The sequence below is a fragment of the Myotis davidii genome, unplaced genomic scaffold (assembly GCF_000327345.1).
Source record: "Myotis davidii unplaced genomic scaffold, ASM32734v1 scaffold130, whole genome shotgun sequence".
Lineage (NCBI taxonomy): Eukaryota > Metazoa > Chordata > Mammalia > Chiroptera > Vespertilionidae > Myotis > Myotis davidii.
This window is the reverse complement of record NW_006285040.1, coordinates 4,390,923-4,407,719: the sequence shown is the minus strand read 5'-3', so window position 1 is coordinate 4,407,719 and position 16,797 is coordinate 4,390,923. Positions and strand designations below refer to the sequence as shown.

Genomic DNA, 16,797 nt, shown 5'->3' with positions numbered 1-16,797 from the left:
GGAGTTCCTCACAGTGTGTGACAGTGCCTAGGGTGGGGAAAAGAGGACTGGCCTTAGGCTGGGAACTCTGATTTCTAAATTTGAACCTGGCCTTTAAACCTCAGGCTCCTGTAAGGTGCTTGAGTGATGTTGGACATGGAGGCTGGGCATGTGTTGTGAGCAAAGATCACCTGACTCAGACTGTGTGGAATAAAGAGAAATCTTGTGATCAGATGGAGGGGGTACAGGTAAGTAAAGAGAGATCACTTCTCCCTCTCTCCCTCCAAGAGAAAGTGGATGTTTATTCTGTGGATATTCCCAATGATTGCAGGGAGCCAGAATGGCAAGCCAGCAAGAAATCTTTTCCCTTTGTCCCCTGCACTCTTGCCCAGACACAGTCACTGCCAAATCATGGCCCGGGGTGGAACATGAAGTTAACTATGGGTTTGTGCTCTTCACAATGATTTGGTATGATCTGCTATTTGATATATTTGCCAACCTGTGACGAGAGAACATCATTTTCTAGTTTGACTTGTAACTCTCACAAGACATGCGGTACGTGCGATGGCCCTGTGACCTGCTTCTCCAGGCATTGCTTAGGAGGGGCGGCAGTCCTGGGAGTGTCAGCTGGTCTTCTACATCCAGGGAGGCTCAGCAGCATGGGAGTGAGGGGAAGTACCGAGGTATATGAAATGGAGACAGTGCTTCAGGCACTAATATCTAGGAGTTTCTGTATATGCCACAGATGTGTGTGGGTATAGGGGGCTGAGGGGTGTAGATAAGGAGTTGCTAAGATCAGGTAGATTGGTGGATCCCTGACATCAGGGCCAAGAGGCTATAGTGCTGGGACTGTGCAATCAGAGGCAAACAGTAGGCAACCCACCTCAAAAGGCCCCACTAGACCAGCAGCAGACACCTCCATAGGCTCCAGCCCCGGAATCAAACTGAGCAATAACCTGCAACAGAGGCCTCCACCAAAGCCAGAACACAGGAGCAGGAGGAAAAAACAAAACAAAATATTGATATTAAAAGACTCAAATTTTTAGTTGACCAATGTAAATGGGGCTGTTCCCAGCCCTGCCATTGTAAAAATACAAATGAAGATTGGGTCCATTTGAGAAAATAAATGTAATATCCTCTTTGCATATGTGAGGATTTATTACGTTTTCAACCCATAGACTGATATCATGTTAACTATTTCGGGCAGGAGTAAAGACACATTGTTGAATCATGCTGAGCTTACTGCTAACTAACACCCCCATTTAAAATTTATGGGGTTCTCTCTCGTTTCTCCTGCCCAAGCTTTTTCTAAATCAGTGATTGGTCCTCAGGTTTTGAATGTGCACCAGAGCCACTGGAGGGCTGGATAAAACACCGATAGCTGACCCCTTCCCCAGAGTCTCTCATTCAGTAAGTCTCAGGTGAGACCTGAAAGTTTGCATTTCTAAAAGTTCCCAGGTGATGCCACTGCTCCTGTCTGCAGACCACACTTTGAAAACTACTGTGCTAAGCCCTATATTAATTAAGACATTATTTTGGCTGGCATGGCTCAGTGCTTGAGCATTGACCTACGAACCAGGAGGTCACGGTTCCATTCCAGGTCAGGGGACATGCCCCACTTGCCAGCTCGATCCCCAGTGTGGGTTATGCAGGAGGCAGCAGATCAATGTTTTTCTCATCACTGATGTTTCTCTCTCTCCCCCTCTCCCTTCCTCTCTCTGAGATCATTAAAAGCATATTTTAAAAAAAGAAACCCTGTTGACGAGTTTCTGAAAAGCTATACTGGTTTTGGATGGCAATTTAACAGTTATTACCAATACTTTTGAAGTATACATTATTTAATCCAGAAATTTCTTTCTAGGAGAGCCACAGAAAAATATATGATCTTCACAGCAACATTTTGTGAAGTTGGAAATAACCTTAAGATGAGAAATGTTTTAAAATAAGTATCAGTTATAAAAGAAAAAAAAGGTATTGCCTGAACAATTATTCTTATATGCATATTTCTATAATTTAACCACTGAATAATTTTCTACAGTACATCCTACAGCAGAAGAAAACATTCTGTAGCACAGAGTTCTATGGTACTCACTGAAATTCAGTTGTCAAGGTGAAAATCCATTAACATTCTAGAGCAAGCTACTAATGTACACTTTGTCAAATTGATTATTTTCCTTCACTCCTTAGAGACTTTATATAGCTCTACCAAACTCCCTGACTTGCTCATCTAGGATTAAATGAGGGAAATTGGCTTTGAGCCTAAGCTCATATTTCTTCCAGTGAATTTTAAGACTACTTTCTGATCACATTTAAAATCTGTATCAAAGTACTGCGTACCAGTACAACCTTAGAAAGCAGTGTGGCAAAAGCTATCAAAATTTATAATATGTGTATTCTTTGCCCCAGCAACTCCACAGCTATACATTTAGCTTAAAGAATTACATAAGTAGGCAGCGAAACATTTTCAAAGATCTTATAGCGATATTTTTCTGTAATTGTGTAAAACAAAGCACCAATTGGTACATTATGCAATGAGATACTATGCAACTATTTAAAGCAAAGTATGGATAGTGAAAGGCATTTATAATATATTGTGGAATGAAAAATGTTATAGTACAGAATATATAGCACATCTCATAGTCATATGTATACCTATATGTATTTGGTTACATATATATGTGGTAGTGGGAGGATTTAAGAGTATGTTTTAATGTCTGGTAGGGCTAGTTCCTTCTATTTTTTTTCTTTCCAGTTTGAGTTACTCTCCCGTGTTCTCTAAAAACACTAAACAAAACAAAACCATGGTAATTTTTATTGGGATAGCTTAAATTTATAAATTAACCTAAGGGAAAAACATGTTTTGATGTTGAGTCTTATCTAAAAATTTGGTATAATCTTTTCATTTTGTTCAAGACTTTTTTTGTCTTTCACGTGTTTTATTTTTATGCTTTCCTCATAGGTTTTGGACATGTCTTAAGTTTACACATCTTTTTTGAAATCATAAAAGGGAAATTCTCTGTAAGTCTATTTCCTAACTAGTTAAGGTTTGTTTGTGTGTGTATTCTTTTATTCTCCTTAGTAAACATTTTTATTGAACTATGATTATATATACAGAAAAGTGCATAAATCATTAAGTGGACAGTTTCATATTCACGAAGTGAATGCACCTCAGAACCAGCACCTGGATCATAAAACGGAGTATTACCAGCACCACAGAAGCTTCCTTGTACCCTTCCAGTCCTTGTTGAGCTAAAGAGGACGGTTGAAAAAAAATGTATCCGTTATGACTCCTTTTATATCAAAACCAGATAAAACTAATTGGCGATGACGTCAGGATAGGGCTTACCTTTGGGGAGGGAGTGACTGCAAGTGGGCGCTGATTTCTGATACCACACGTAAGTTTTTCTTATTTTGAACTTCATTTAAAAGGAATCAGAGTATGCACTCTTTTTTGTCTTGTGAAGGCTACTGATACTTCTCTGTTAATAAATTGCTACTTTACTAAGTTCTCACAGTGTTTCTACAAATTCCTTGGGTTTCCCAGATAGAAAATCCTATCTGCAAATAGTTTCACCTCTCCCTTCCCAAGCTTCATTAGCTAAAACCCCAACACAATGTTTAGCAGTAGAGGAGATAGTGGGCTTTGTTCCTGACTTTAGTTGGAAAGCCTCTTTTGTTTCAATAATAATATGCTGTTTTTGGGCAGAGGTACAATGTTAATCAACTACCATCAGTTTCTACTTGAGTATATTTAACATGAATGAGTGCTCCATTCTGTTATACCTTTGCTGCAAAGATGGAGATAATCACATGATTATTCTCATTAACTCTTTTAATATATTAGTGGATTGTCTAATATTGAATTTTCCTTGCATTCCTATAATAAACTCAACTTAGTCATGATTTATTACTTTTTCAAAGTGTTAGTGGATTGTTTGCTAATATAGTTAAAATGTTTGCAATGATATTCCTGAGAGTCTGTAATTTTCTGTCAGGTTTTAGAGACCATGCTATTACATTCACTTCATAAAATGAATTTGGAAGTCCTTCTCTTTTTTCGGCACTTTGAGGTTCAACATTCTTTTTCTAGTCTCTGGGATTCTTTAAACATCAAGACTATTTACTCTTACAGATTTGGTAGAAATCTTGAAACAATCTGTGCCTGATGCTTTTTTTGTAAGGAGTCCTTTAACTATGTTTCTTCTATGGTAATAGTTGGTTCTGAATTTTTATGTCTTACTAAAGTAAATTTTGGCAATTTGTATTTTTCTAAAAAAGTTATTTTTCTAATTTATTATATGAAATTATTCAAAGTGGTCTTAAAATTTTGAAAATTCCCCTGATTTATGGTTATTTCTATGTCATTTAAATTTTTGTTTCCTCCCTTTTTTCCTTAAGTAGGTTAGCTGGTGTTTTGTCTTATTCTCTCTCCCCTCTCCCCCACTTTTTACTAATTATTTCCCTCTGCTTTCTTTTGGCTTGCCTTTTTCCTCTAGTCTTAAAGACTTGGTAGCTTAAATTTCAGCTTTCCCCATTTTTACTGATATAGGTCTAAATACTATATATTTCCTGTCATAACTGCTTTAAAAAAATATTAGGTTTGCCCTGGCTGGTGTTGCTCAGTTGATTGGAGCATTGTTCCAAAAGCCGAAAGGTTGCAGGTACAATTCCCAGTCAGGGCACATGCCTAGGTTTTGGGTTTGATCCCTTGTCGGGGCAAGTATGGGAGGCAAATAATTGATGCTTCTCTCCTACATCAATGTTTCTCTAGCTCCCTTTCTCTCTCCCTACCCATCTCTCTCTAAAAAAAGAAAAAGAAAAAAAAAAGAATCAACAAAAACATATCCTTCGGTAAGGATTAAGAAATAAAAAACATTTAAATAAGACATACTAGGTTTTCATCAGTCTCCTGGTGATGTCTTTCTGGTGTGCTTTCATTGTCTATGGTGATGTTGGTCTGCTTCTTATTTCTTATAACTCTGAATGGGATTTGACTGTAATCGTCTTCAGCTGCTCATTTAGGGGGAAAAAAATTGTTTTTCTGAACTTTTAGGAGAGAGGGTGACGACTTTTCTGAGATCCATGGTCCTAACACTCCCTTTTCATTTTTACAATGTGATTTACAGGTTACATGGTCTGTATTGGTCTTCCCTCCCAATATTTACTGAGACTTTCTCTTCCCTTTGTCCTATTGTACTTATCCTGTCCAATTTGGGTACTAATTCTAGTTTTTTCCTCAGTGCTAGATCCCCAGGGGTGAGTATGGGAGGCAAACAATTAATGCTGTCTCATTACTTTTAAGACTACTCAGGACAGGGCCCAGACTGCTCTAGCACAATCATCACATCTTATTGTATTGCTGTAACACTCACTGAAAATGGGAACTTGTAGAACCCCTCCTGGTTTCAGCTTCTGTTCTCGGATTGGCCCACTGCACTTTCTAGCGAGAAACTGTGGGCAATGTTATAGTTCTGTTCTCAAGGCTGTCAGAAACCAGCTGCCTGCCTTCCATTCATAGATACTGAGACCACGTTGGGTAGTGATTGTCCTCACTTATTTGGATTTTCACATTCACGGGGAAACCTTGTCCTTTAGTTTTGTAGAATAGGGTCTGTGGCTATCCTAGTTACATTCAAATGGGGAGATTAAAAATTCATACTGCTGACATCATTTTCTCTGAATTTAAACTGAGATTTCTATTGTAGAAAAGAGTTTTAATAACCATAATTTTATGGTAGTTATGACAAATTATAATTAGGAATGTTCTGTATTTCAGTTACTATGCTAAGTACTTTATATGTATTATCTCATTTAATCTTCAAACAACCATATGAGTTAGATATGCCCTCTCCCCCGATTTTATCAGTGGGGAAGTTAGGGTCCAAGGCCACACTGCTGCATTGCCAGATCTGGAATTTAAGCCCATCATCTTTACTAAACTGACTCTTAAATTCTATCAGATCCAGTAGTTTTCAAACTATGTACCACTTCCAGCAGAACTTCTATTTGAATTTAAATATTTATAAGTAACTATTTAAACATCTAATGAAAATGTACACAAATTACAGATCAAATCTAAAACACTGTAGATGATAAATAGGTTGAATTGTGTCGTATGACCTGACTAACCTTGTTTTTTTTTTCTTTAAATATATCTTATTGATTTTTTACAGAGAGGAAGGGAGAGGGATAGAGAGCCAGAAACATCGATGAGAGAGAAACATCAAACAGCTGCCTCCTGCACACTCCCTACTGGGGATGTGCCCGCAACCTAGGTACATGCCTTTGACCGGAATCGAACCTGGGACCTCTTAGTCCTCAGGCTGACGCTCTATCCACTGAGCCAAACTGGTTAGGGCTAACCTTGTTTTTATGAAATGCTCAAAACAAAGTTTCTACTATCTCCTAAAAAGTACCATATTAAAAAAGAGAGAGAGAAAATACCATATTAGAGGTGGGGATATAACGAGATTAGTTATTTGAGATTTTGGAGCTCATATTTCTCTTCTCATTATATCACTATTGCTAAAAAACAAAGTATGTATGTAAAATATCACTTAAAATTTACCTAATAAATACTTTTTTTGTAAATAACTATTTAGAGAAAGTTAGGAATAATTTCTCCACAATTCACACTAGTCTGGTATTTTTTGGTCAGTACGCTGCTGTGGAATATGACAATCACTGGTTCATAAAGTTTTTTTCTATTTTTATAGATAACTTTTTTTAAAAAAAGATGTTTTTATTGATTTTAGAGAGGGAGAGAAGAGGGAAAGATAGAAACATCAATGCATTAACATCAATCGGCTGCCTCCTGCTCGCCCCCTGCTGGCGATTGAGCCTATAATCAGGGCATGTGACCTGACTAGCAATAGAGCCAGCAACCTCCTGGTGCATGGGTTGACGCTCACCTACTGAGACATACCAGTCAGGCCATAAAATTTTGCAAGAAGGCCCCTCTCAAGTATATAAATTAGAATCTTATTATAATCCATACTTTTATGCTATTAAATTATACAAGGAATCAGAAAATATTTCTTAATAGTTTTATGAAATACTTTTACCTTGGCATTCCCTTTTCTTTTATGAATACACTTACTGTTACTAACTTTCCCACTTTCCAACGATTAATGGTGATTCGGGAAAAACAGTTTGGGCTTTGCATATAGTTCTAAAACCATTATATATATGTTATTTTACCTCCGATGGCTAAATGATGATGTAGTTTGAGATGTGGGTATCTTAAAAATGGCTGAATTTAAAGAGAAGCAACTCATGGAAGGATGACATCTGTGGTTAAACTTACGTTTTTCCATCATCAGAAAATTGATTTTATTTCTAATGTAAAAAAAATTTTACTCTGGCAAATTGAAGTTTACAACTGTCCATACCAATAATACATGATCATTTTTTTCAAGTATATACTAGTTTTCCCTTTGTTTGGGAAGAACCATAATTTAAGGCTATTTTCCTTCCAATTTAGGAAATAAAATAAAATGGTAAATGTTACTATACCTAAACAGCGATACTAGTAATTTAGTTTTTATACTGATTCTTGGAGAACAAATAATTCAATATTTATTATCACCACAATTTTAACTTAAATCCAGCCCCTTAAGTGAAGCGTTTTCCTTCTCCATTTCAGTACTAGTTTCATATCTTTGAATGTCATCGAGCAATAGTGACTGATGTGATTTACTGAATAACTTATTATTGACCAGATGAGTTTTTATACTACCTCCTTTACAATTAGCAAATTCATAGAATAAACAAAACAAAAAGAACAAAACCAAACTCTCGTCTTCAACCCCTAAATAGTACATTTCCCTCCAACTTACCTGAAAATATAAAAACATAAATGGCCACATATGGAGCTAAGCCATTTAATTTACTTGAGCGGTCCTATTTTTTAATTAAATTTTTGCTTATTAAATTTGAAAAAATTAAGCAATTATCAGTTTGAAATTAGAAAAGCTAAAGCATGGGGCAACAAACTAAAAATAAAATCCAAGTGGCTAAAAATAACTGTTATAAAAGTACTAGGATAAATCATGATATCACATATCTCAGAAAAATAAACAAAACTACTAAATGTCTTTTCTTCCAGATAATACTGTTTTCTCCCCATAAAGAAAAAGAAAAAACAGGAACTAATAATTTGAGATTAAAGTAAAACATAACTGTTATTCACCCCAGCAACATTTAAATAAAGGATCTGCACAACACAAAACTTTTCCATTCACTATCACATACAATTAAATTACTTTTCCCACAGTTACATAATAGTCTTCTTAAAACAATCTCCCTTTATGAAATTTATTGTATTAGTTAAGCCTATTCATTCTTGCTATGAGGTTAATTTCACTTATACTGGTATATCCCACACAAATTTAATTGGCACACACTTATGAATGAGACAAAATAAGTCGTCTTCTTTTTAAAAATTATGGGATCAATTGTTTTCAAAGAATAATCCCAGATACTTAATTCTTAAAGCACTTTTCTACCATCAGCAGTCAAGCTTTTAAAATGATCACTAAGTGTTCACCCAAAGATTATCAATGCTATGTGAACTGTAAACTTGAATATTTCTCTTTTATAATATGATACAATTTGTACTGAAGTTTTAAAAAAGATAACCTACATACACACAGTTAATTTTCCTCAAAGAACTTCTTAGAAATACAGTACAAACATTTAAGAACCATAACAGAATCCATTGTGGTTCAAACTTCAAAGATTTTCTTGAAACCCATTACAAATACTGGCTCAAGACCATATTCCAAAGTGACACCAGCACAAGATTTGATTGTAAGACTCTACCTCTTAAAAAAAGAGCACACTTGGTTATACATGGCTTTTAACCGTGAGCTACAGTTATGCTACAAATCCCCCCACCCTCCCAGTCTAAAGTCAGTCATGTGGAGATGTGTACATTCTCTGAGCATTGTTTAGAGTCCTTGTTTTCCCAGCTCTGATGGAGATCGCGAAGGCGTTCAGAAGTCCGTGTGCTTACATTCAGGGCAGGATGAACTGTACAAATTCCACTTTCCTCCATTAGAGACAGGCCACAAATTCCAAAGTATGCATGCAAAGCATCTGAAAATGAGGCATTTTTGTCACAATAGGCATTTTAATTTGTGCATGCTACAAAATACTTCAGCTGCATATCTACCAGCCCATCACATTAAAAATGAATTTTAAAAAATTCTAAATATAGTTTTTGAAATATTTGCTTTCACAAAGTCTCAGACACCAATGCTTAAAAAAACCAGATAATCAAAATCTGATATTTTATTCAAGACAATAATATTAACAAAGGAAAACAGTTCCTAGCTGAAGAAGTGACATTTCCAACATACTTTGTGACTAAAGGACAAAAAGGAAAAGTAGCAGTAATATAAAAGACTTCTCACTATAGTGGGGTTTCCCCTTTGCTTACTATAGAATATGGAAACAAGGGGCTTTAAGTCTATTATCATAACAGGAAAATATTTTCTTTTTTAAAAATATATTTTATTGATTTTTTACAGAGAGGAAGGCAGAGAGATAGTTAGAAACATTGATGAGAGAGAACATTGATCAGCCGCCCCCTGCACATCTCCCACTGGGGATGTGCCCGCAACCAAGGCACATGCCCTCGACCGGAATCGAACCCGGGACCCTCCAGTCCGCAGGCCGATGCTCTATCCACTGAGCCAAACCGGTCTCGGCAGAAAATATTTTCTTAAAAATAAAAATAAACAAACCCCGGAACCTAGGTAGCAGCACCCTTCCCCTCTAAGTTTTATTTCTGACAGTACCCTATATATTACCCTAATGGTGTGTTAAAAGAAAGGCACGTAAGCCAAGTAATCCATTCTGGAATGCTGTACCATATTTAATTTTCCAATTTAGGGTACTGTCAGTCATTCTAAAAATATCTGACCTGAAAATAAAAGCAAGCTTACATTCTATTTGGCTATAATAATGTGAGTTTTCATACCATAACAATTCTTCTACACTGTTCTCACTAGTTTACCATCTTTCAGGGGTCAGAAACCCTCTTCCATTAAAGTGGCCACTGAAGTCACATGGCTGTTGTTGCCTGTCTGAGAGCCTTATTTGGACTTCTTAAGAGCTCAGAGCTCCGCAGTTATGGGAATACTACAAAAAACAGATTTTGTAGCAGTAAATTTTTTTTTCTATTTTTGATTTGGCCATCATTTATGACCTCAGGAGTTATTAAAGTTCAAAACATCTTACCAAGTCAAACTTCGTCAAAGAATTAAAGAATAAGTTTTACTTAGACAAGTATAATTTACTTTTCAAAACAGAATGATAAATAGTTGTGCTTACTCAATGTTATTTGTGAAAAAGTTATTTCACTAATGGAGGCCCACATTAATGCCCTTCTTTGTCTTTTCACAGAATGCTTAGGTTTCTTCTGGCTTATTTTCCTCTAATTTTCAAACCATAAAAAAAAATTGTATTTTCCCTGTACTATTATATGTTCTTTGAAGTTATTCTAAAACTATAAAAGACACAGAGCAACATTAACTTTTACTATCTGGACAACAGGAAACTTTCCTAGAAAAGAATGCAATAGGAAGAGAAGTAAAATACATCCAGAATAACATAAAATTGGGCCTTACACTTTCCAATTAATGTACAAATACATTTATTTTTTTCTCAAAAGGATTCTTGTAAAATCCAGTGAACCAGCAGTTAATTGTTTCAAACCTCAAATAGTAAAAAGAAAACTCTTGGTATTCAAGTACTTAGAATAGATTATAAATACATTCTTTTCTCAAGTTTCTTCTATAAATGTATGTAAAATCTCCTTGTGTCAAATTGGTTATTAGATTTATTAGAACCAATAATAAGATAATTTTAAAGACTTGTTAAAATAATTTTTTTAAAGGCTTTAGGAAAAGGTCTCAGGTCTATCCACATAAGTTCAATTTGTCATACAAAGACTTTCTATGCTCTGTAGTGTACAGGCTCTGAAGACATTGTAACATAATCCGTAAAAAGTATTACACTTAAGTATTCACACAAATGTTATAGAAACTGATCTTGCAAGAAAAAAGGTTCAAGAATTTTCTTTTAAAAAAGCTATTGTAAATACTCAAAAGGTATTTTAAGTATGTCATTTTAAAGACTTGTTAATTTGTTAAAATAGTACATTATTTGTTAAAATAGTACCATGCACTAGCTGAAAAAAAATGGCACCAAGACCAAAATAATTTTCTTGAGTTCCTTTTCTAACATATCTATGGCTATGTGTTAATAGATACCAAAACTTTAAAAATATGAATTTGCTTTAGAAATTGAAAGCATTGTACTTTTTTTTCTAAAGAAGAATATTTTGCATGAAAATACAAGTATGGATGTAAGGATGTAATATTCCTGCTCATTTCAGGTACAAAAATATAATTTTATGATCCCTCTATTTATATTTTGATTCAAGTACATGTTCCAACAATAGCAGTTCAATAATAGACGAACTGAAGAGGCTCTAGGCTAATAATAAAAACCATGATTCTATTACAATGCTGCAAAAACAATCATTTCTTGAATCTAGTTTCATATATTTATAGCTAATAATTTTTCAACTTACTTATTAAAAATGTCAGTGTTCTAAATAATTTTTAATGATTTTTTTTTGAAGCTGTAAAGAGATTCATTATGCTGGAGGTAGTAACATAAGGGGGAAGGGTAGTAGCCTGAAGAATGATGCTAGAGGTAGAAGAGGAGCCAAATCCTGGGAGGGCCTGTGTGTCATGCCAAAGAACTGAGTGCTAAGAAAGCTTTTGCATTTTTGAAATAGATTTAATAGAAGAGTTTAGATTAGAGGTTCTCAACTTTTTTTGTTGTTGCATCAGAGATCCATTTGAGAGAGTGAAAAAAGCTTTGGTCCCTTCTCCTCCTCCTCTTTTTTAATTATTTTTTAAATATATATTTTATTGATTTTTTACAGAGAGGAAGGGAGAGGGATAGAGAGGTAGAAACATCGATGAGAAACATCGATCAGCTGCCTCCTGCACACCTCCTACTGGGGATGTGCCCGCAACCAAGGTACATGCCCTTGACCAGAATTGAATCTGGGACCTTTCAGTCCACAGGCTGATGCTCTATCCACTGAGCCAAACCAGTTAGGGCCCTTCTCCTCTTCTTTAAGCACACGTACATACATACATACAGGGTGTCAATATGAGGGGGACAAGGCTAGAGGCAGGAAGACTAATGATAAGACTTCTGCAGAATCCTAGGCATGAACTTGGGTTTAGTGCTACTAGAGTTTTGGGGCCAGGTGGAGCATGCAAATAATGAGTTCAATTGGCAGGTGAGGTCTGAAGGGCCTATAGATGGCATCCATGTAGCTACTGAGCAAGCAGTTTTATATTAAGAGTATGCAGCTTATAATAAGGTTTGGAAAATATCAGAAATATCCACATATTTTGAAGAAATGTCATTATTAATACAGAGTTTTCAATATTTTGAAAAACCCATTTAAAAGTACTTACGAAATACAAAAATCCTTAACTCTTCACATCTATATCATTCCTGAGTTTGGAAAGCATAGATTATCATATTGTCTGAATCTATTGGATTCCTGAGTTTTAGATAGTGAGTGAATGGTGAGAGTTAACATAGCAAAAGTATTCATCTGAAGAAGAAACTTAATCTGCCAAAATTCAGATAAGAAAAGTATGGACAGTGAAGGACACCTGTATTCAGGATTTGAGATTTTTGATTTAGTAATTTCTGAAAAGAGCAAAAAATGAGTTCCTCTTTTTGGACTAAGAGCAATTTATTCTATACAGCTCAACTGATAGCTAATAATCCTAAAGATTTTGGATGGATCAAATGATTCTGTAATTTGGACAGGGCTTATTTAGACTACTTGCCTTACTGCCTCAAATGAAATAAAACATTGCTAAGTAAAATATTTAGAAAATAATGTAAACTATACCAATATATCTTGATAATCAAACCCTTCCTTTATACCCCCAACACCCTAAATCTACGCTAAACTTAAACAATTTACTTACCTTTTAAAAAAACATATTATTTAATGTAAGTTTACAACTAAGGCTAAATTTCCTATATGTCCTTTCTAACAAAGATGCTTGAAGGTTTAGTCAAGAAATAAACAAAAGGAACGTTCTGGATTCATACAAAAAAAAAAAAATTACCTGGATGACTATCTGGCCACTTGGCAAATCCCCCTACAAGGCGATCTTGAGTTGATAAGATGTAATTTCTATTTTTCTCAAAATTAGTGTATTGGAAAATTTTCAGAAGCTGAAATAACAAGACAAATATAAATTTACTGACATAAAACTTTCATATTGACCAATTTCAGAACTATATCATTTAAATACGCTTTTCTCAAGCTAAGGCTCTCACAGCAAACCTCTGAGGACTTGAGCACTTAAAACTAGTCAACCACATTATCTTTTTTATTATCGTATCAAATTTACTCTCCTGATTTCTTGACCCATTCAATGTTTCCTTCTTTTGAACCATGCCCACTTAACCTCTTTTCATCACAACTTCCCAAATCTGTTCAACTTCTTTAGTCACTTAAAAAAGTACAATTTTATCTACCATATTTTAACTCTTATGATAAGCTTTTGAGTTATTAAGTTACAAACTGGTAGTAACTAGAACTAAAAATATTTCATAAAAGAGCAACAAAATTTATTAACCAAATGCTAGAGACAGTTTTGTTTGAGAATAGGAAAAACATTATAGATTTTTAATTAGGAAAGATAAAAGGTGAGACAAATATAATTTTAGCCTAAAAATTATGTAGCTTAAAGATTTATGACATGTATTATTTGTTCTCTCTCTTATGATCCCATTAAGTAGAAAAAAATAAAAGGATAAATCAAAGTGTAAGCGAGAAGGGGGCGGTAAGCAGTAGGCAAGAGAGTTCAAGACATTTCTGTAAGACACAATGCAACTGAAAGTGTATTAATGACTCAGAGAGGCACGGAGGGTATAAGTGATAATTGAAAAAGCATTATTTCTCAAAAATAAAAACAAACCAATAAAAAAGTTATGGTACAAATAAAAAACAAACTTATTCATTTTGATTTAATTAATAGAATATAAGGAAAGACGCTTTAGAATCCTGATGTTGGAAGCAGTCCCACCAAATTATTCCCTCTACTTTTGAATATATTGAAATTTCCCATAATTAAAAAAAATTAAAAATGGTACAGGAGAGAGGAAGGGGGCTCTTGCCTTCATTTGAAATCATTCTGTTTTTCGAATTTACTTCAACCATATGTATGAGTTTTTGTCTAAGAGAAAAAATTAGAAAATTATATAGAAGATGAATATAGACTTTTGTTAGATTCTAGAATATCATAACTAGGTGATGCTTTTTAAAGGTGAAAGGCAATTTTAAAAAGAGAAAACCTGTAGGTAGTGGCTAATAACCCTATGTAATGAGGTGTTATTAAAATGTTGTAGAGATGGGGGAAAACATACCAATCAATACACTGCAGACGGTTTACATAAATAAACAAAAATAGAAAACCTTAAATGATTTTTAAAGAAATGACCCATGGTTTACCTTTTAGGATTAATATCTTCCCATAAATTCTTTACTGCTATGCTTAGACAGATCCATGCTCTAGATGGACTACCGATCAGTTTCAGTAACAAGTTTTTTTTTTATGCCTACTTTCTTACCTGGGCCACCTGAATATTGTAAGAATGGAAATTTTCAAGTAGCACGACAGATAACTGAATTCTATTGAAAAACCATTAGACACTGGCTTTGCCAGAGCAACAGGAAAAACTCAGTAGCCTAAACCAAAGAATATTTAATGAATAGTACAAAGACCAAACCCTCCAAACGCAGCTGATAGTAACAGAGAGCATAGGTTTCTTATTTTTACTATTTCTCTTACCTTTAGAGTTGCTCCCACCCAGAAAGAATAACAGGTGTCTACAGGCTTGTTCGGTCTTCCATGATAACCATTTTGCTGCCTCATTATACACCATCTCTTTATCCTGTTCAATTCTTTTTCTGAAAAAACTTCTTCTAGTTTACCCATGAGACACAGCGATGCAATGCCACAAAAAGTTGAGCCTCCTGTTAATCAAAACCACATAGTTCTTTATACTTCAAAACAGATGCCTAGGAAAATAATATAAAATGGTCGGAGGAAAAAAAGTGGTTAAATAATTCTAGAAAATAGTGAAATAAAAGTAGTTTAAATTTAAGACAACTATAATTTTAAACAGCCACTAAACACCGAAGCCTTCCATATTAATTTGATGAAACAGGAAATAATTTAAAATAAGTTAAAGCTATAAGAAACATTTTACTTATGAAAACAAGTAAGGCTTAGGGCAGTGATGGCGAACCTTTTGAGCTCGGTGTGTCAGCATTTTGAAAAACCCTAACTTAACTCTGGTGCCGTGTCACATATAGAAATTTTTTGATATTTGCAACCATAGTATAAAAAAGATTTACATTTTTGATATTTATTTTATATATTTAAATGCCATTTAACAAAGAAAAATCAACCAAAAAAATGAGTTTGTGTGTCACCTCTGACACACATGTCATAGGTTCACCATCACTGGCTTAGGGAGACTAAAAAACTTGTTCAAAGTTATATGGTTAATGGCAGAGCTGAAACTAAAACATAGAACAGACTACTATTCCCTGTCTAGGACTCTACCACCTGAGTCAGATTGTAATTCCCTTAAAGATAGTATATTACTTATGAATTGATGTTTTATCTGACTGAAGCTACATCTAATTTTAACATATAATATAAACAAGCTAGAAGCTGGTATGCAGATGTGATACCTAGTTGGTTTAAGAAATTTAAGGAAGCAAAGTCTGAGCAAGGGAGAGTGTGTGTGGGCGGGGAGAAGAAAGCGGTAGCTGGAAGTCGATGCACAGTGAGTGTCCATACTCACTACAGTAGACTGAATAGTGCCCCCCAATGATATCCAAGTCCCAATCCCTGGAATGTATGCATGTTACCTTATATGGCAAAAAGGACTTTGCAAATGTGATTGCATTCAGGATCTTGATATGGGGAGATTATCCTGAGTCACCTGGTTGGGCCCTAAATACACCCACAAGAGCAGAGGGAGATTAAACTGCAGAAAGAGGAGGCAATGTGACTATGGAAGCAGAGCCTGGAGAGATGTGGCAATAAATCAAGGAATGTTGGCAGCCACCAGAAGCTGGAAGATGTAAAAGAACAGGTTCTTCCCTGGAGCCTCCAGAAGTAACTAGCCCTGGTGACATCTTGATTTTAGCCACATAAGATGAAGTTCAGACTTCTGGCCTCCAGAACTGTAAGAGAATAAATTTTTGTTGTTTGACACCCCCAAGTTTGCAGTAAAATGTTACAGCGGCAATAGGAAACCAATATGCTCATAAAGGCAATTACTTTCCTCAGAAAGTGAAAAGTCAGTATCCTATCTAATAAAAGAGAAACATGGTAATTAGCATACAACCGCTACCCTTCCCATTGGCCAATCAGGGTGATATGCAAATTAACTGCCAGCCAAGATGGCGACTGGCAGCCAGGCAGCTTAAACTTAACATGAGGCTTGCTTGCTTCAGTGAGCTTGCAGTTTAAGAAACATTGTAACATATAGAAGCTAAACAAAACCCCAGAAACCAGCTTTCAGCCGGCTGGGATCTCAGAGCTGGAGTTGATACAGAGTTTCGATTATAGAACCGAAACAAACCAGATACCTGCTTTCAGGAGCGGAGGCCTAAGAGCTGGAGCCTCAAAGCTAAAGCTGGCCCAGAAAAAAAAAAAAAAAAAAGAAAAAGAAAAAAAG

General features: G+C 35.2%; 1 protein-coding gene across 4 annotated transcripts in view; it reads right to left on the bottom strand.

Annotated features, from left to right (window-relative positions):
- Positions 1-7,275: 7,275 nt before the first annotated feature.
- The window catches only part of PGGT1B (protein geranylgeranyltransferase type I subunit beta), a 42,492-nt gene continuing 32,970 nt past the window's right edge, over positions 7,276-16,797 (bottom strand). For 2 of the 4 annotated variants that reach the window (XM_006755276.2, XM_006755275.2), the window contains exons 7-9: positions 14,892-15,076; positions 13,161-13,269; positions 7,276-9,078 (exon numbers count right to left, since the gene is read on the bottom strand). In XM_006755276.2, the coding sequence (XP_006755339.1) occupies positions 8,897-9,078; positions 13,161-13,269; positions 14,892-15,076 (476 nt within the window). In that variant the 3' untranslated portion in view covers positions 7,276-8,896. Of the gene's footprint in view, positions 9,079-10,360; positions 10,421-11,837; positions 11,891-12,217; positions 12,220-13,160; positions 13,270-14,891; positions 15,077-16,797 lie in introns of those variants that run through there. The other 2 variants (XM_015558453.1, XM_015558454.1) reach the window with 2 other exon arrangements.